This window comes from Carassius carassius, chromosome 28 (assembly GCF_963082965.1).
Source record: "Carassius carassius chromosome 28, fCarCar2.1, whole genome shotgun sequence".
NCBI lineage: Eukaryota > Metazoa > Chordata > Actinopteri > Cypriniformes > Cyprinidae > Carassius > Carassius carassius.
In genome coordinates this window covers 11,872,146-11,894,587 of record NC_081782.1, presented here as the reverse complement: position 1 = coordinate 11,894,587, position 22,442 = coordinate 11,872,146, and the positions used below count along the sequence as shown (strand labels likewise).

At 34.8% G+C, this 22,442-nt stretch overlaps 1 protein-coding gene across 3 annotated transcripts in view; it reads right to left on the bottom strand.

Moving 5' to 3' along the window:
* Positions 1 to 15,268: 15,268 nt before the first annotated feature.
* Positions 15,269 to 22,442, bottom strand: part of dph1 (diphthamide biosynthesis 1) — a 108,497-nt gene continuing 101,323 nt past the window's right edge. For 2 of the 3 annotated variants that reach the window (XM_059514311.1, XM_059514310.1), the window contains exons 11-12: positions 18,180 to 18,314; positions 15,269 to 15,943 (exon numbers count right to left, since the gene is read on the bottom strand). In XM_059514311.1, coding sequence (XP_059370294.1) covers positions 15,863 to 15,943; positions 18,180 to 18,314 — 216 coding nt within the window. In that variant the 3' untranslated portion in view covers positions 15,269 to 15,862. The remainder of the gene's footprint in view (positions 15,944 to 18,179; positions 18,315 to 22,442) is intronic. The other variant, XM_059514312.1, reaches the window with a different exon arrangement.

Sequence of the window (22,442 nt, the reverse complement as noted above, 5' to 3'; positions counted from 1 at the left end):
TAATATGCCATTACTACATACAGTATTTGTTAATAAAGACAACATATGACATAAAGCATATACAATTTATCATTTGAAGTATTTGTTTTTGTAAATCTGGTATCCAGCATCCCTTCAAAACCAAGAGAATATGCTATCTAACAGTAAAGTTGAATTGAATATTTATTAATTGCTGCTTTAAAACACAGGCCTTTGGAAGTGTTTACTGGAGCTGTAGACACAGCAGATCTGAGTGAATTGAGATGATAAAAGTGGTTTTCATGGCGGAGTAAGTCTCGTTACTCCATGGTGCTTTTCCCGGACCTGTTCTTCTGTGCGCTGGCCCCTGGAGAACAGGTTAAGATAAAAGACTGACGCATTCCTTGAAGCCTGAGATATGGCTTTGCATCTGCCTCTGTTTTATGCTTCTTAACACTTTTTTTTTCCACCGCCAGTGACGCATTCTGTCAAACCTATTTTTTTTTAATTAACCAGAGTAGCATTTAAACTGATGTATATAGTGAAAAAACATTATCAAGTCAATGTGCTTTAACGCATGCTACCATTTCACCACTCACTAAATGAGTGAGTCAGTCCGAAGGTTTTTGTAGTCAGTTAGTGAGTCATTAGAACAATTTTTTTTTTTTTTTTTTTGGAAAGTGCTGTGCGTTTCATGAGACAAGCCAATAACACCTACACCAGCCCAGGATGACATCCTTTACAGAATCTTTTTGCTCAGAAAACATGATGACTAATGGAAAACTTGAATCTGAATTAAGGGCCATAAGTCACAGGAAGATTAATGCCACTTGTGGAGGCACGTGCAATGTGTTTTCTTAAATGGGGACACATGCATGGTTATCTCCTCAAGTGTCTCGCTGTGGATAAGAACATCCACTAGGCTTAGTAGAATCTGGAATCAATAGATGGATTTCCAATGGTAAGTACAGCTATAAAAGATACACTGTAGATTTTGATCTGTTAAGAATAAATAAGGTTTATCAACACTCTGTAAATGGAACATTTTGATGTTTAAACTTTAGAAATCTCAAAATGTTTAGGTGCTTATGATTTATTTATACACAAAAAGCATAAAATATCTGTATACTGAAAATCCACTGGCTGCATATGTGGTATAATGTTAATTAATAATAATAATAAAAAAATATGTTTTTCTTAAAAAAAGGAAATATTTGGATTACATTGAGGCACTTACACTGGAAGTGAATGGGACCAATCTGTAATTGTTTCAATATATACTGTTTCATATAGCTACAAAATGTAAATTGCATGCATGTTAGTTTTAGTGTCAATGCATATCCGATTTTACCACTTTATCACCACACCGTCATTAACTCTAAAACCATTTTACCAGCTTCACAGCTCAGATAATACACTATTTTAACAGAAGAATAAATGTAAAAATGAATGCTTTTGAGTCATTCAAAATTACTCAATTTACTTCTATTGTAATTGTTCCTTGTAACCTTAATTTTTGCCCTGTTTTTTTTCTTTAAGGAAACAAGAGTTGAATCAAAATATTTTTTTGTGATTATCAAAATATGCCACAAATACTGTCCACTGAGCTTAACTTTCACTGAACCACTGGAATATTCCTGTAAAGACCACCATATTAAAAGCACAAAACAGATAAGGCACAAAAAGAAATTTAATACAGCTGCTCATTTTCTTTAAATGCTACTCAGATACAATTATCCATTATTTGTTCATAGCTTATTTTTGCTTTGAAAGACATGACTATTTAGCAGGCTTCCCATCACAAGTCAAATTGTGTCAGAGTGGCTTTGTCTTGTAAGTTCAACAAAGCATCACCAACTGAACAATATCAAATCATCTGACAGTTGTCATGTAAGTTGTCTGCGTGCTGCGCCGCATCTCAATACATTTCAGATAGAGAGGGTATGTTCTGCACCAGAAGGCAGATTGCACCATATCTGTCAGAGGAATGCCTCAGTGCGGCTCAATTTATGCCATGGCTGAGGAGAAGTGAAAGAGGGGGAACAACAGAGCGTGAGAGGAAGAGATGGAGAGAGAATACTGATGACTGACTGATAGAGGAGGAGGAGGCAGAAACTCTGCAGGTGGATGCTGAGCCCCGTGGAGCCTCTCTGACAGATGCTGGTGCTGCATGGTGGGGAACTGGGCAAGCCTGCTTGGGGTGCTTTGGAGACAGCAATCCACAAAAGACACAAAAAGAGTGGGTATAGAGACCGAGGCAAGGGAACATGCTGTTTAAGTAGGGCAGAGACTGGGGCAAAGTGAGGGAGATCAGAAGGGATTGAGGTAAGACTCAGAGGAGCTCTCAGTGACATACTACTATTTCATATTTAATTCACAAGACTAATTATGCTCCACTTGAGATGGCAGGAATCAATGGGTGCCTCTGGATCAGCATGACCGTGATTGCTTCAGAGTGCACATCTTTTATTAATGGCACTCTCATAAGTTTGCATATCTCACGCTGCGTTTCTGCCTTGTTTTCCAACACGATCGGTTCGCAGCTACGGGAGACTCGTCTTTGAAGATGTCTGTGAAGATTGAAGAGAATGGGGACTAAAGATTGCTGGGTTTTAAACAAACTAGAATGATAAGATACTACATCAGTTATGTCTTCTTTGACATTAAAAAAAAGAAGAAAAAAAAACAGGTCTGGTGTAAATGCGTATGTGACAATAATTGACATCAAAAGAGCCTTTCATGTTCTACATGTAGAAATGTATATACACAAACACATACACAAAATGTAAAAATATATATAAAAAATGTCTAAACAGTAGACAAAGACAGCTTACACTTTTAAGCCTACTTAAAGAACTTTTAAGTAGACTTAAAAGTATATTTTTTTAAGTCTTTGTCTACTTTTACACTAGTACAACTTTCAACATGTTTTTATGTACAGGAAATTTATGTATTGATATATTTACATTAATGTTTGTGTGCATTTACAGATTTCTCTGTGTGTGTGTTAATGTGTACACACACACACACACACACACACACACACACACACACACACATTCTCTCTTTATCTGCATAAATAGAAATGTAAATTAAAAAGTAGACATAAAATTAGACTTTATTAGAATTATGTGCCAGGTGTCCTTAATATTAGTCTTCTTTCCAGTTACACACATGCACACACACACGTGCCTACACACCTGCAGCACACACACACACCCCTATATCACTGAATGTAGAGAAGAATGTAGAAAAGGTAAATTACGATTGCATATTTATTTTGCTTTTGTCAGCTATTCCTATTAACACAAAGAATTAAGTTGAAATGCTGGTTTTATCTACCTGAATGTGAACTTTGAAGGAGGCCTAATGTCAGAATTAGGTGGAGTAATCAGTGGAACTCAAAGGTGATTCATCAGAGACACATGCTGTGTGTGAGCGGAAGACTCCAATCCCAGGTACAAGGGCACAAATGAGAGCAAATAAATCCAAGTGTCAGGGAAGAGGTGAATGAGGTGGTTGTATGTGTGGGCGATCATGTTTAGCAGAGAGTGGGATCAGGAGAGTGTGGGTGGAAGTGACAAGAGAGGAGAGAAAGTGACAGGGGAAGTACGAGGGATTGGCATTATGTGAAAAGCCAATCAGTGTGAGGTGAATCATAGTGAGCAAAACTTCACAACGACAGGCTGCATGTTGGGCAAACACACACACACGCCATTTCCAATTCCCATTCTCTGAAAGCCTTGTTGCTGCTAAACTCTAGTTAACATTCAGAAAACTGTATATGGCTTAAAACACTCATAAAGAATAATATTATTTGTGATGTTAGTTTTATGTTATTTATGTTCATAACATTTTCAACAAAAGTTATATACAACAACTTTATATACAAAATATATTATTTTTACATTTTCTAAATCTAAAGGCTTAAGTTTTCATGTCACATGGCAATAAAATAGTTTTCAACATTATAGCATGTTGCACAACTCACACCGACGTTCATTTGGCAGACAAATTGACTGAATCATTTTTTTTTTTTTTTTTTTTACTAATAATTAATTATCCCTACGTACTATATTCAGAAAAAGTTTCTGACTTTTGTCTGTTTTCTTTTAACAATCTCTAGACAGTTACACTATGCTTAGACATGTTAGTCCCACAGAAAATATTAAAATGAATTTAGGTTCAAGACTATATGAATGAATACATGTTCATTATAGATGTACTCATACTTTACAAATACACTGACGCATAACCTGCATTAAACAAATGTTCAGGAGACTGATGTCAACTTACTTGTTAGCTACTTGTTACTTTCACTCAAAGATTGTACATACATTTTTCTAAATTTTATTCATTGAGACACAAAAGATATTTTTGAGAAATTTCTTTGTATTTCGTTCATACATTGGAAGACAGTAGACACCTAAACTGTTTGCTTACCAACATTCTTCAAAATATATTTTTGTGTTCCACAAAAAAGAAACTAATACAAGTTTAGAACGACACGACGGTGAGTAGCTAGTTTATTACAGAATGTTCATTTTCTGATGGAACTATCCATTTATAAACTGTATTTTTTATATGCTTTAATATAAGATTAAGAATATTCTCCGTATCATGAAGGTCTTTTACGCATTTTCTGTGTGACCCTCTCTATCCTTCGCGCCCAGTCCGTTGAGTGACGTCATCCAGCACGTCCGAAGCGCGATGCTGCTGATGATTTTCAATGAATGAGATCCCCCTCCCATCCGCATTACTATCACTACAAGCTGTCTATAAATTGCGAACGATGGGAGAACCCGTTAAATTTCACAAGTGCCATCGACGGCAAAAGAGTGAGTGGATACATCCAGCGGAAGACGTTACATTGCCATCAGCATCATTTCTCATCAGCAGAGGTAACGAATAGCATAATGCATTGAAAGTAGACAGGTAACGCCGTCTCTTCGGTGATGCCAGCTGAGAAGTTTCTTGAGTTGAATTTGGACTGCTTTAGTACGAGGTAAGTGACTTTTCCGGCGATACATGCTATAGGGCTAGAATTAAACAAATACGATTATTCTCATATTATGATTTTATAAAATAAAATAATTCAGGATTAAGCAGATTATTAAAATATATCTGTGATTTGGGGCGTGTCAATGGTGAAATATTTCGTGGATGTGGAGCGACTGAAAGTTACTGCAGTGTGACTCACTTTTGCGCACATGTGCAGTGATCGATCAGAAGCCAGGGAGTCTCTTAGAAAGTCAGACATGTCTAGTCGTGTATATACGACAAACCTTGTCATTTCATTGGCTAAAATAATTTTTTAAATGCTTCGTATTCTTAAAAAAAGCGTTAGAACTCACAATCAGCCCAAACAGTACAATAAAAACCAACGACTTTCTATCTTTTTCATATTTTTTTTATTATCCTACTACTATAGGAATCTTGTATTACATTCATGATGAATGTATTTAATGTATTTGTTACAGTCGTGATGTAGCCTACAAGTAAAAAAAATGAGTCAGGGTTCAAGGTTGTGCGCTTTGGATACTATACTTAACGTGAACACAAATCTGTGCTAGAAATGTATGTGGCAGCTATATCTGATAAATGTCATATTTCTAGTGCACTAGAAGCATCTCTATACATATGAATCACTCCTATTTGCCGGCTACTAAAGACATATTTCACAAATAATTTAAATGTTAAATAAGCGCAAATGAGCGGAATTGTTTCAAAATGTGAAATGCTTCGATATAATATTAAATGCACGAAGATAAAGCGATTTAATCTCAAACGCGTTCATATTACGCATGCATGTGTCCAGCTGTTCTTTTCCGTGCGACATGATTCATGTTATCTAACACTTCCATTTCCGACTCACATACTTCCGTTGAGGGGAAAAAGACGAGCCTACAATGTCGCCCTATATCTTCTTTCCAGCTTCTTAATTTTGAATTTACAATATCATGACGTACTTTCAGATGAAGTCAATCCTGCGTCATTCCTGCGCACACGCCGACGATTTCCAACAGCAAGTCGGGATCACTTAAAGCGAAAGCGCGCGCGCGGCGCATGCCCAGGCGTCCTTCAAGTGCCTCACTAGGGGAAGCAATGCAGGAAGTAGGGGGTTTCTGAGGGGGTGGGAACAATGTGGAGAACATCCAAAACTCTCCACACGAGCCTTGCAGAATAATTCGGCTTTGAATTCACACGTTTGCCGTTATCTCCTCACTGACATAATGCAGGGATTACCCCTCATGCTAAATGAACAGGAGACTGTATGAGGGAAAAGGCTAAAATGAAATCTTGGGATGGGTTCTAGTAATGCAGGCAAGCACGAATAAGTCGTTACTTGAATTTACCTTACTTTCAAAGAATGAAATAAATGAGTAGGGTTACAGAACATCTACATTTAAACCATTTCCTCTTATTTCCATCCCTCTGTGGATGTGCCACATGGCCAATCCTGACTAATTAAATGGATTTAACTGATTTTAACTATTATTATTATTACTAATTATTATTTTTTATCACAAATTTTTTAAAGTGGTAAAAATCTAATCCCTGTCTAAACGTCAATCCCTGTCAGCACCATGGACAGCACACCCAACACTATGCACTTCAAGCAGAAAAAACGAAGCATAATCTTCACTTGAAACTTACAGGGATAGTTCACCCAAAAATGAAAAGTCTGTTTTCAATTATTTACCCTCATGTCTTTCAAACTGGTGAGACTTTCTTTCTTTTGTGGAACATAGAAGATAATCGGAGAAATCTGAGAAGTGTCTTTTTGTTCGTACAGTGGGAGTCAATGGTAACTAAAACATTTTGGCTACAGACATTCTTCACAATACCTTATTTTATGTTCTGCAAAACAAATAAAGTCACACAGGTATGAAACGACATAAGATTGAGCAAATTATAACGGAATTGTCATTTTTGAGTCAACTATTCCTTCAAAAGAAAATTTACCCCAAAATATAACACTCATTCTCACATTGTCCAAACTTGTACAGTATGAATTACATTCAGAATTACTTTCATTGCATCATTTTGTCTTAAAAAAAAAGTGAATGGTGACTGACTGCCTCACATCTGAGGATATTCTACATAAAGCTACTTCTGGTTTTTAAAATGGTTTTGATTTGAAACGACCTGGAGATAAGTGAATTATGACAAAAAGTCAATTATTGGGTTACTATTCCTTCAAAAACTGATTTAGTCAATGATTTATTCCCATTGTTTTCCAAATCTCATTTCAAAAATGCAAGTGTTCTATGGTTTGACAGCACTTTAAATTGACGACTGAATGATTTGCATGATGATGCAAATGAAGGCCACTTATAAAAGCTCACAGAGTTGGTCACTGAGCTTTGCTTAAACAGAAATACTGAGTAACACAACAGCAACAGAAAAAAAAAATCCTTTATATTGACTACAGGGTCACACCAAGCGCCACCTCTAAGTGACACTTTAGTTTTTCCTCTCGGCACCAGCGGCAGTCAGTTTTTGATGTCATGACACATAGCATCAACAGCATGGACGTCAGAGCATGATACTGAATAAGGCTTGCATAACCCTCTACCATCACAGCCACCAACAGCTAATATCCTGGGAGTGAGTCAGCCCGATAATCTCCACTGCAATCAATACAGAGTTGTGGAAGCGGGCCATGCCATTATTATGGACTCTTGTGATGTCATTCCGGGCAAGGAAAACTACTTTCCTATTTATAGCTGCCATCTGAGATGCTTGCATATAGTTTAGAGAGATTTTCAGATAGTTAGATAGCTCTTTTGTGTACATTGGAAATGAACAGTAATGCTTCTTAAAATAGTTTTCAATATTTGTATTTGTCTTCAAGGCTCAGAAACAAGACGTATAACAGTAAATTAGAAAAAGTACATTCGAAATGTGCAAATTCGTTCAAGGTCAGTGCATCAATACCTTGGCTCTAGACTGCTTACTGCTAAATGTGTCTGAAAGTACAGTAACAGTCTACAGTCATGGCTACTGACGTCTGGCAACATTCCACAGACTGTTCAGCTGCTGAAAGAAAATGGAGAACTTTGTGAAGTCTACACAGGCCTGGTTAGTACAGCTGAGCAGGAATCTGTGTCATCTACCCTGGAAACCCCAGTGCTGAATATGTGGGCCGTGTCGTAGCCAGCCAGCCAGCCAATCAGGTTAGCTCATCTACAGTTTCCATTGCAGACCCTTCTTTCCTCTCTTGCTGTCTCCATGGTGACCGTGGCATTAGATTGTTACTGTAGCAACAGCACTTCTGGTAACAGTCTACAGCCATGGTCGCTAGGTGGCAGAAACTTCAGCATCTCACACATCCATTTTCCAAATGTTTTATAAGCCACACATTGTTATACAAATGTGTTATTTTAAATTAAAGTGTTTTTTTCCCTGTATTTAATACATTACGCAATTAATACCAGGGTGAAATATGTATTTTATTTTCTCAATTCATACCAGAGTGAATTATTTGTTTTATTTTAAACTGCTTTGATCAATGGAAATGCCTCTTTCCATCAACTCAGACACTCTGTCTAGACTCTGTTTTTTGTTTAATTATTTATATAGTGCATTACTAAATTCACACTAGGTTGTATTATTACTATAAATTTATATATATATATATATATATATATATATATATATATATATATATATATATATATATATATATATATATATATATATATATATATATTTTTTTTTTTTTTTTAAATTAACTAGCTTTGATCAGTGGAAATGCCTCTTTTGTGTACCATTTTGCATACAGTACACACAATGTTTTATTTTTATTTATTTTTGTCAAATATCAAACTCCTCAGATTTGGTCAAATATTTTTAAGTCATGGAAACCACAGCACACATTTATTTACCATGAATTTAGCACGGTCTTTACAGTATCTTAATGAAATGCTATTTGTTTGTCATTTTTAAAGGAAAAGTGCAAGTGTAAAATGTGGGGCATAATTTGAAATATTTCTGAATTAAATGGCGTAGATTATAAACAAATCTTATCAGTTTAATTAGGAAATATTTTGTTACTTGTTCAAAGCTGTAACTTTTCACACCGAGAAACTGCTAATTGTACAATAACAAAAACACACTGAATTAAATACGACATTCTGAAGTAGAAAAATTGAAATGGTATTTTCTCATAAATACATACAGTATATTACAGTGCATATGTTAGCTATTTATCACAACACTAAATTCATGCATTTCACTTTTCAGCTATTCAAAGATGACAGAAAAAAAAAGAAAAGAAAAAAAATGGCAGGTGTGATTGTTTAGGGCTGGAAGTAAAATTTGTGGGACAGTGGCCTTCCAGGAGCTGAGTTGAGTTGCCTGTTCCTGCTGTAAGGCATGCTTTTGGTCAGAGATTATTTATCTAATACAATGAGATTTAGTTCAAGGCCAATTATCAGGCTACTACCTTTACTAAGACAATATTTTACAAAATTAAACACTGTACATCAAGCATTTACGTACTGTATTAATATTGGCCATAATCATGTTATCTGAATGTATATTGTCTTTTTCATTTGAACAATGTATATTATGTTTTTAATGCAATTGAATTGCTTATATGTTTTTTGTAAGAACTATAGCACAATGTATAAAATACATGGTTATAATAAATAATTTCATAATTCAATGACGATCTCTTCTGTTAATGCAAAATTAAGTGATTATTTTGTACAGGTAGGTAAGTGGTTTATAAATCAGTGACTCCCTGTGAAGCAAATGTCAACCCACACACCCACACACACAACTCTGTATAGCTATCTTTGTGAGCACATACAAGTGCGCACACACACACGACCGTATGTGTCATTTAATGAGACTCCACAGACAAAGATTTTTTTTTATATTGAGCTTATCAAAAGTTCTGTCTCCTAAATGTAACCTGCATAGAAAACAGTTTATGAGAACTGTTTAGTATGTTTTTAAAGCCATTAAGTTTATGAGAACAAAATTGTTTTAAACCATGCATACAAGCGCACACACAAATACATCCACATACACACAAAACCCTGAGCTTTTTAATGTGCTTTATAAATGTGAGTCATCTTACAAAGTTCTTCCATAGCATTTCAGTAATAAAAAAGAAAAAAAGAAAAAGACAAAATGTTGTCTAATTCATGTCACTGCTTTTAATTTAACTAAATAATTGTAACTGGTTTTGATATGTATAGCCTGTGCTTCTCTGTTAAGTCAATTAATTAAAGTCAATCAAAGAGAATGAGCTTCTGTGGATCTGCATATTAAGTCTGGAGTGAATGGCTATGGGCTTTTTTATTAATATATTTAAGTAGACTCAGCAATGGAAGTTTAGTGAAATAAAAAATATGGTTTGAGATTACTAGGTTTACTTAACATTTTTGTCAAATCACTAATACATTACAGTAAGCTGGTATCTCCAACAGCAACTCATAGCCGGTAATAATGTAAAGGAAGACGTTAGAGGAAAACAGAAGCCAGTGGTGGTTAGAATCAATTGTAGAATTGTTTGTTGGATTGTGTAGAGGTGTTTTTGGCCGTATCATACAGGACAGACTGACCTCCCACACGATTACTCATCTCCTTTCAACACTTGATATTTCTCCCTCACTTTAACACTTCATTTATCTTCTTTTTTTTTGGTCCATCTCCAACTTCCCTCATTTCAGCTCTATATGATTCACTTGAGCAGATTACAGTTTCAATGAAACGATAACCGAGGCTTCAGATCACAAAATCCAATCTCACATTTCATTGTCATTTTGGTCTTCTTACTATATCAGGTATAATTTGTTTTCTCTTTCTACATTGTAAAAAAAAAACAAAAAAAAAAAACCTTTTTTTATATCATTTATATTGTAAAAGTAATAATGATAACAACAACAACAACAACATTAAAAAAGGTTTGAGCTGTTGAAATGTTACAATTATTTTTGATTTAAATATTTGATTTTTCAGTGTGCCAGCTGATCACACACACAAATAAAAGCAGTGAAGACATCAAATTAGTATGTCTTACATTCAGATATTCAATAACTTCTTTCACTGAGATTTTATGTATATACTGCTACTATTTCTGTACATGTAAGATGCATTCCAAGCCTTGCTTCTAATTAAATAATGCTGCAAGTAATGATTCCCGAGGGAATCCTTTATTGCCAAAGACATGGATTCGTCTGATTCCAGGAAAGTGGTGTTAATGGCTTAACGGATAATCTAATGAGCCTGAAGTGCAGATGAAATGAGATGAAGTGTGAATATGGTGCGGCGCTGATGTTCAGTGGGTCTGTGGTCAGGTGGCCGGCAGGTAAGGAGTGTATCTAGGGTCCCTGCTGAGAACCTTAAAATAAACCCAGATGCTTCTGTTCCTCGTGGCCACTGCACTATGTCTGATAGAGATCCGGTTAATAGATCCATTTTGCCCTTGTTTGTGGGTGGGTGAAGTGTGTGAAGATGAGTATACAATTAGGACATAGATGGTACACAAAAGAGGGAAATTGAGAAAATGGAAGCGAGCAAGACAATAAAGCTCAGAAACATGATAGAGATGACTCAGTGTTTCCTGTAGCAGGAAGATAAACACTTTGCCAGGCACTTGACAAAAACGGCCCGCTCCCGCTCAAATTCGATCACAACAAAGACAAAAGCTCAGATACGGATGCACACAAACATGCACACTGCACAAAAAAAAATTATATGAGTCACAGCTTTTATAAAAAACACTATTTCTCCATTGTTACACTTACCGTCACATTGTTGGCAAAGTACAATCTGCACAGTGTGACATCTTCCTGGCCACAACAGTTTCAGATATAGAGCTCTTTTTCTAGAGACTGCCCTTATAAATATACCGGTACTAGGAAAGCATGAAATATTGGCAGTCATATTGGTATTTAACAATAAATGTGACTTTTTAATGTTTTAGTATCAGTCTGTTAAATAAAAAGTGCCAATGTATTTGAAATGTTTTCAATTAAAATAATTGATTTAATGAAATGTTTACTTAATCAGAGTTATACAAAATATTTTCTTGTATTTATTATTTTAATAATTACTTTTATCATTTAACTACTACTACTAAAAAGTAATGGATTTATATATTTAGCTTTTTAAATAGACTATTTAAAAAGTTTAACCAAACAATTATATGAATAATTATAACTACTGTACACTATTTTATTACCCAAAAAAAAAAAAAAAAAAAAAATTATATATATATATATATATTATTTATTTAGTAGCATGGATCGCTTTAAAGTATCATAATCACCAAAAACCTTCACTTGACCATGGTGCCACCATAATACTTTTATATACAAACAAAATAAACCTTAACATCTGTAGGGAAAACATGCCGAACAATACATGCAAAGAAAAAAAAAACCTTAAAAGAACAAAATGAAAAAAGCAGATAATTTGTACAAATGTACTCAAGAAGGCTTGTCTTCTGAGGAACAGATGCACATATGGTAAACATCATGAGATTCTTGATGAACTTTTGCTAGTCCTCATGAGCTCAGCATGCATGGATTGGCAGAGAGGCAGAGAAATCCGAGCATCTCTCGGCTCATCCTGTCAATTCTCGTGCCCTTCCCCTGAGACAGGAAATTAATGCCTACAGCCACAGAAATGTGTGTGTGTGTGTGTGTGTGTGGAGAAGAGACATCCTCATCACATCTGGAAGTGATTGCCACACCAGCAACTAAAGCACATTGGGTTCTCATACACTGCCATGCAAAATAAAGCTATAAATCAATCAGCAGCAGCAAAGAAGCATTGGCTGGACTATTAGGTAACACTGGCTGTATGATCAGGCAGACAGCATCACCTAGTGGACATATATAATAATGATAAATAGGAATACCTAACCTGAAGAAATACTGATAAGCTGTATTTAATACACAAGTAATCAAATAACAATTTATAAACTGATACAGAGAGAGGCCTGCCTGCAAACTCTGGTTTATGCCTTCCCCGCTGCTTAGATGTTTATTTATTATTTTGGACAATTTTATTTAACTAAAATACTGCTACTACTAAATTATTAAAAATGTATGGAATTATTAGTAATATAAATAAGAATAATTATTTTTCACTAATAACAATAATAACAACAAAAAATATAGTAAAATAGTAAAAATAATTATTCCTATTAATTATTTTTGACTAACTGATAATGATATTTGATTCAATACATAATTGATATTTTACTATTATTGTATTATTACTGTTGTTGTTGCTATTTAGAGGTGAATAATTAATACTAAATAATAATTACTAATTATAGTCATAATTATTATTCCATAATTTACTGATTTAAAGTAATAATAATAATTATTATATTGAATAAATATTATCATCAATTAGTCCAAAATAATTAATAGGAAAAATTATATATATATTATATATATATATATAATATATTATATATATTAACTATATTATTATTATTTTTATTATTGTAATAAAAATAACAACCAATAAATAGCAATAATAATTATTATTCCTAATTATATTCTTAATCATTATAATTATGTAAAGTGGGCCTAACTTAATTATAAAAATAATAAATATGGTAAAATAGTAAAAATAACAATAATTCCTATTAATTACTTTAGACTAATTGATATTTATTCAATACATTATTTATATTTTACCATTATTTTATTATTATTATTGTATGCTATTAATTGGAAATTAATAACTAATATAGTAAATAATAATTAATAACGATTCCTAATTATGTTCTTAATAATTATTATTATATAAATGTTGGACTGATTTATTGTAATAATCACTATTATGAACATTAATTTGATGGTGATGATTAAAACATCAACTAATAAATATTAAAACTAATAATTATTCCTAATTACATTCCTAATAATTACAATTACCTAAAAGTGGGCCTAACATAATAGAAATAAATGATTCCTTGTATAATCAATTTACAAATATCTTATGTTATTTTTTTAAAAGACAGACCAAACAAAAAACATTTTATTTATAGAATCTTTTCTTAAAGGGCTCATATGATGTGATTTAAATTTTTCCTTTCTCTTTGGAGTGTTACAAGCTCTTGGTGCATGAAGAAGATCTGTAAAGTAGCAAAGAGTAAAGTCTCAAATCCAAAGAGATATTCTTCATAAAAGTTACGACTCTGCAACGCCCCCCAAAATGTCTAATTCAAACACGCCCCCACGTCTATGTCACGATGTGGAAATATTTGCGTAATGCTGCCCAAATGTTCACACAAAGGCGGCGTGGTTTCAGTAACCGCAGTTAGTGTTAAAGCAGCCATGTCAGTGAGATGCTGTGTGTATCTAAACTAAAGCAAAATCACTTTATTTGGCCTTCAGAAAGTAGATGCATTTAGGAATCTTTAAGATTACTTACAACAGAACAGCAATGCATTTTATGGACGACCGTTTCGTGAACCTAGGAGAGGAGGTTATTCTGACTTTGCTATAACAATCTGGCACTTCTGAATCAGCTACTCTAAGTATGTTTTGTTATTAGTTAAAGTATTTGCTATTGACTGTTCAAATGCAGAGTATGTCGCGTGTGTGTGCACGTGGCTTGTGTACTGCACGTGGCTTGTGTACTGCAAACACATACAAGCTTCATCACTGTGTCTGTCACGTGACTCTGTTCCCCTTTCAGGCTTGAACTGATGGTAAAACTAAGGGCATTATTAACTTTCTTTACATTTATTTTGAAAGATGAAGCTCGCAATCATGGAAAGGGGAGTTACATTTCAAACGAGTGCTTGCAGTGTTCGGCCAATAACAATGCACAGTGTGTCAGTTGGCCAATCAGAGCAGACTGCGCTTGTCGGAAGGAGGGACTTTGTAGAAAACGACGCATTTGAGAGAGGCGAAGCATAGAGGACCTGCAATAAATGTACAGTATTTGAAAAATATTTTTTTTTTTTTTTATTAAACCATGCCAGATTGATTAACAAGAGAAGACAACTAAAGGGGTTAAACTAGGCCTGTTCTGACAGTCTTACACAAGAGTCAGCGTCTTCAGTGCCAGATTCACTAAAACATGGCTATTTTCCTGGACACAGATCATGTTTAGTCTCAGACTATAAAAGATTTCACAATGAATAATCACTACTGACAGCCAAAGTTCGTCCAAGACTCTGCCTAAACTGCTTCATGGAAATTGGCTCCATGTGTTTCAGCTGACCACTGATTTATCCAGGATTTCATTGTTCAGTGATTACAAAAGACAAAATATATACTGGCATTCACACAGCAGCAGTTAATCAAAGTCTGACAGCAAATTGTAAACATTTAATTTTATTTTGTGCGTAACCAAAACACATTCTGTACAAAACATTCAATGAGCTCCTTTCTGTTGGAGAACCTCTCATCCCGGCATAATAGGAAATAAAAAAGTCAGAGTTGGAATTCAGATTGAGTATTATCTTCCTCTGCAGAAGAATAATTCTGAACGCGCTCTCATTTCCCGCTGTAATTTTGAAAGGATGAAGGTCACCTATGCAAAGTGGCTGGCAGCTCCTTTCTAACTGAGGGACAAGATGATTATGTTAAACTAAAACCACCCACTCTCCGCAAGACGAAACATTGTGCATTCAGGGTCAGCGTTTCTTTTTCAATGGAATATCTCTGTCTCACACACACCAGTGACATGTCAGCGCACAAAACACACACATACAGACTTTACATTTTTGTGTCTTTCTCTCTCACACACTTTCTCTCACTTGCGTTTTTTTTCTCCCTCACTGTCTCGTGTCAACCAGGGTTGATTTGATGAAGGGTGTGGGCTGTTATGTCAATAGTGAGATTTGATTGGCTCGCTTGTCTCTTGCAGATGTCCACGGTGATCTGTGATTGGTTGTTTTAAAAGGGCTGTGCTATTCCGGCTGGCAGCCACAGGAGGCGCTCTGTTCAAGGCCACAGCTCCTCACCTGCTGACCGGCATCTGAACCCGCCTTCTGTCGGAAGACAAAGAGAGATAACTGGAAGTCCAAGCAAACTACAAAACAGAAGGTCATCGCCTTATGCGTATTTAAAAACTCACAGTTTCGTTTTATTGTATTGGTGCACTTTGCATTTTCAAAGATCAGGAAAATAAAGGACATTTTATCTGTCACTAATTGTGGCAGGTGTGGGCCTGTTCTTATGCAACAAACTTAATAATGCAATTTTGTCACATATAAAAGGCACTTGACAGTAAAAAAAATATATTTTGAGACCAAATGCAGGAAATCTACTGCTATTAAATTCTGTCATCATTTCTTTACTCTCGCGTCGTCCCCAAACCTGTATGGCTTACTTTCTTATGTGGAACACAAAAGAAAATATTTTGTAGAATGTTACCAAACCATTTTGGACACCCTTAATTTCTACTGTATGGACAAAAACAGAATGAATTCCTTAAATGATCTTTTATGTTCCAAAGAAGAAAAAAAAATGTATACAGGTTTGGAATGACATGATGGTGAGTAAATGATAACAATAAAATTTTTGGGGTGAACTATCCCTTTAAGAACTTTAACATTTGTAAATAGTTAACACCTGATTTATATAAGACACTTATAATTATCTTTAATCAGGCTCTTATTGAAATAACATTTTGCATCAATTAAAATTAATAAGACCTAAACATTTAAAGAGAAAAACCTATTAAAGCTATTCTGTTCAATTATTTTGCCTGAATTAAATTTACTATAGGTCACAGAATCCAGAGTTTAACTGGTATTAGTAAGATGGTGGTCACAACAAATAAACCATGGACCTCAATACCATGCGTATATGATTTTTGAAATAAGTAATAACAAACTATCGAATTTGTAATAAAAAAAGCCGTAAGAATGTAGAAACTACAAAAACAACTTCTATAAAAGTAAATTATTCCCCAATATTTAATGTCACTGTGTGACTATTTTAACAATGTCCTTACTACTTTTCTGGTCCCTGAACGTGGTAGCTGGGTTACTGTATATGCAGGAGCAGAAAGCTCTCAGTTTTTATCAAAAATATCATGATTTGTGTTCCGAAGATGAACAGAGGTCTTACGGCTTTGGAACGACATGAGGTTGAAGTAATTAATGACAATTTAAATTTTTAGGTGAACTTTCCCTTTAACAACTGTGTCAGACTAATATAGAAAATATCAACAATGACATCAGCTTTTCCAACATAAAGCATATTAACAAGCCAGCAGAATATTGGTTATTAACACTGACCCTTCAGTATTTTAAGACAGGAATATTTCACACTTGCTGCTGCTTCTCACTGATGAGCCATACAGGCCTTGAGAAACTAATAACACCAAACATCACTCCCATATGTACACATGTACATGAGCTGAAGGGGTGTTTTAGTGCAAAAACAGATGCCCAGATTCTCTGTTAGCACTTCATCACTAGGTGGCACTGTGATATAATTTTCATTACAGCACAGCTCAGCTCAGGGACTATTTCTTAAGCTCAGTGGTTCTCAAACATACAGCATGTAGATGTAAATATGAAATTAAGAGTATATTTATCATATTTTTTAAAACTAGTTAACACTGTGCATCTAACAGCACATTACTTCGGCATTACAGAAAGTGAATTTCAATTTATGTGGTGAATATGTGTGTGTGTCTATATATATATATATATATATATATATATATATATATATATATTTGTGACCCTGAACCACAAAAACTAGTCATAAGTTGCACGGATATATCTGTAGCAATAGCCAACAATACATTGTATGGGTCAAAATTAATGATAATGATTGCCAAAAAACAAAAGAATATTAAGTAAAAATCATGTTCTGTGAATACATTTTGTAAATTTCCTACCATAAATATATCAAAACTTCATTTTTGATTAGAAATATGCATTGCTAAGGACTCTCAATATTTTTATATTTTTGCACCCTCAGATTCCAGATTTTCAAATAGTTTTATCTCAGCCAAATATTGTCCTATCCTAACAAACCATACATCAATGTAAAGCTTATTTATGTACAAATGTACAAAAAAATTGACCCTTATGACTGGTTTTGTGATCCAAGGTTACATATTATCTCTGCAAAGATAAACTTGGTATATACCTGTAGACACACTTTGTGGTTAAAGCGCCACTCAGCGGTCAAAAGCTGCAAATGCACTTTACAAATGCCACGGCGGCGGTAAAAAAGGCCTTTTGAATGTCTACTTACTGTAGACACCTGCACAGGTTTGCGAGAAGGCCTTTTTGGTTGGTTGTCAGGGTGATTAGGAGTCCAGGCCCCCAGGCTTTGATTGGAATAGAAATCCATAGGATACACCTCCTGCCATCCCACCTGCTGCAGCGCTACTGCTGCCTGAAAGAGAGAGGGATTTTTAATTAAAGACATCAGACTGCAGCATCAAACACTGTAGCTACAAGCCAGAGGAACAGCTAGAATCTTGAGAAAACAACATGGCAGGGCTGCCAACAGCTGACGGGTCGATACACACATCAGCTATGAGCGCAATCGGATATCAAGGGAGCTCTAGTCAAACACGGCGCTTCTCATCTAAGAGGGCAAGTCACCTGACTCTCACACCGCATACCATCTCCCGGATGGCTCTATGTATTACCAATGCACAAAGATCTCCCCCCACTGGCGGAATGCACAGAGCGGAGCCTCTTAGTCGAGGTGACAGCCGTGCTGTTCAATGTGACCTACAAATGCAGACGAATACATTAGCGGGCCTCCAGAGGAATGCAGGAGTTCCTCGTGCATGTGGCTATATTACATAAACTCCGGCAGGATCTCAGCCGTCAGACTGAGCTGCTTATATGAATAATCAATGCCCCGTGTTCGTCTCCGCCCGTGGGCATGTATACCCACTTCACAAGCGAGATGCGCTGTAACATACAGCTCTAATACCACGGGAGAAATGACAAACGCCCCCGCCTCCGGTGAAGGACTGTCTCTCTCTGCTGACAATACTACAATACCTAACAAACGAACGCTTCTTCATAAATCTCTCTTAAATACCCTTCAAAACCTAATGCTACAGTCACTTGCTTTTATTGACGGAAAAAGCGACAGTGGAGAGGTTCTTGCCCTGAATGTTTTTCTGTGAAAATCGAGGCTTCTGAAATATAGCAAGCTATGTATTTAATTATTTAGACTCTTATTAACCCTACATAGAAATTTTATAAAATATATATTTTTTTAAATATTCTTTGGTAAGAGCTGTGACCAAACTACAAATCAAAAGCCTGGAAAGACTGACTCGCATTTTATTATTAATATTTAAAAATAACAGTTAAAGCCAAAAAGAACAAGTGGAAGAAGAAGTATGCAGAGACCAAAAAGTAAAACTATTTATACACAGGCACTATTGCACTATTCATTTTGTAGAAAACGAAATATATATTAATATATATTTTTTAATATTTAGTTTCACATTAATACAAATATAACTAATTATTAATAAAAAAAATAAAACATTAAAAATAATTGTGTATATATATAGTGGTGGGCATAGATTAATTTTTTTTAATCTAGATTAATCTCACTGTAATCTTGGAATTAATCTAGATTAAAATGGCTGATTCGGATTCTGCAGAAGGCATTCAGAATATGTTTGCTACCCAAATAAAATAAATGACTAAAAGTAACGTTAAGTCTTTTAGAATGGGTTTCTCAAGACAGGTAGTGCATTAGACCAGGGGCTCATCTAATGTTTCCAAAATGCATCACAAAGTGCTTGAGAAAGCTGTAAACTAATTCCACATTGCACAAGGTGCAAACAACCTTACGCCTGTTTCACACATAATCCATCTGCAGTGCGTATACGTTGCGTATGTTTTTACGCACCCATGTTAACGGATTCCAGCGTTCACGCGGTTGCGGTCCGTCAGTGCGTTCCAGGTGCGGTGCGTCTGCAGCAGTGCACGTGTACGTACCGATTAGCGGACTGCAAACGCGTCCTGTGTGAAAGCACAATGAGTATGAGTCCGTGCTGCTTCAGCACCACATATGTAACGCACACGGACTGCACACGCACTGCACACGCACTGCAGACAAATTATGTGTGAAACAGGCGTGCGTCTTGTCGAGGTTTCCATTGGGAAGCTTCTTTAAAAAAAATGCATCTGCAGCTGCATCCATGTTAGCATGTTACGTTTGATGTGGTAATTTCACAGTAGGCATACACACAGGTTTAAAGACTCATTCTCGCCCCCTGCAGATTCGGCTAGGTATACATCCGCGCTAAAATATCAAGGTGATATATATAAACCCACACACATATTATATATATATATATATATATATATATATATATATATATATATATATATATACACTGTACATTTATATATATTTACATCATAATCATAATAGAAACAATTCTAATTGAATAGTTATTACATAAGAATCACGTAAGATAAAAAATTCTAGAAATGTATACACAGACACTACTTAAGTTTTTTTTATTTGTTATGTGAATAATAATAATAAATCAATAATCAAACTAGAAAATGAAAAAAAGAAAAGGAATTACGTAAACACCAAAAAGTCACGATGTTTATAAATAAGCACTATTAAACTACAGTACTTACATGTTTATAAAAAAATAAATTAATAAAAAGAACTATAATTAAAACATTTATACCAAGAAAAAAAAAAGAAATAAATAAAATAACAATGGTGCTGTACATGATATATTAACACTGATGTTAAATCATCTTAATATTATTAAATTCATACTTATGAATTTCTGTGTGAATGTAGTCAATTAGCTGTGTTGAAAATTATGATTTTTTATTTCATTTTATTATGAGATAATAAGATCTTGGATGAGCTTTTTATCTGCTTTGGATGTGCTGCCAACACCAGTCTTACGTTCTCTCTTCTTCCATCCATCCTGTTCTTATTAACTCTGGCACATGCATCTCTCTTTCACTGGCTTTTCATCAGAGCTGTGCATAAGCCACCTGCTAATCCCTGCACTGACATGAGAGGCAAGTGTGTCATATTGACTATAAATATATCATGAGACACACTGAAAATGACTGCCCTCTTTCTCTTTCTTCATACTTCCCTTTCACACTCCCTTACATCCTCTTATTTCTTGACTTCACAGAAAAAGCAAACACAAGCAGAAATGCATTAAGGTGGCAGCTTCTGAAAATACTTTTACTATGAACTCCATGGTTTAAGCAAACTGGCTGGGCAGGAACACTGTTACCCCTTTTATTATGGACTGAGCTTTCACAAAATATCAGCATGTTATTGCTGCATTTTAATGTATTCTCATAATGCCATATTTGCTCTACGCTTCTACGACACTGAATGCGCTGAGCTCCGGCGTGGGCAAAGCAGCAATGAGAATGGATTGCGGTGGCGTGTAGAATATGAGAGCCACATATGATTATACAGTGCTTCAATATTGCTCTACTGTGCATTATCATTATTCACTAAGAGATATGATGCCATAAAAACTGAACATAAATGAGCTTCTCCTAGCACAGTGGGTACATTGTTGCTATAGACCGATATATCGTGCAGGATGATTAATAGGCTGATATTTAGTCATTTTGTGAGGCGTCGGCAGATATCCATGCATGCTTGGCTGATAAACAGAAGATAGCCCTCTTGACAGTTTTAAAAAATGCAAGTTAACAGCATTGTCAATGGATAGTGCACATAGTGAATTTTAAATAAGCACTGCATTAAATATCTGATTATGTTTTAGGACTGTGGACATAATGATGTCTGTTTACAAATAATAATAGTCTTATTGAAATTAACTTTCTGTCCTAATCAAAACCTAGTAATCCTCACATCTGAAAATTCATTGTATTAATTTAGTTTAGGTTAGGTTTAAGGTTATATCATACAAATACATGTTTGTGGTCGGTAAGACTTTTTAAAATGTTTTTCAAGTCTTTTAAGCTCACAAATGCTGCATTTGTTTCATTGCATTTATTTGAGTATTATTGTGAAATATATTTTTTTATATTTTCATCAGTGTCACATGATCCTTTAGAAATTATTTTAATATGCTGATTCAGTGCTCAAGAATATTTTTTTTATTATCAATGTTGAAAAAAGTTGTGCTGAGTAGAACAACTTTTTTAAACTGATTTTTTTTTTAACTATTATCAAGGCCTTTACTGTCTCTTTTCATAATTTTAATGTGCCCTTGCTAAAATAAAAGTATTTACTGAAAAGTATTTCACTGATTCTGGTTCTTTTAATTGTGATGATTTTGGCTCACATTTAACAAAAACCAATTCACTATCTCAACAAATTAGAATACTTCATGAGACAAATAAAAAAAAAAAAAGAAAAAAAGAAAAAAAAACTATTGTGAACTGTTGGCCTTCTGGAAAGTATGTTTATTTACTGTACATGTAAGTAATACTCGGTAGGGCCTCCTTTTTCTTTAATTGCTGCCTCAATTCAGCGTGGCATAGAGGCGATCAGTTTGTGGCACTGCCGAGGTGG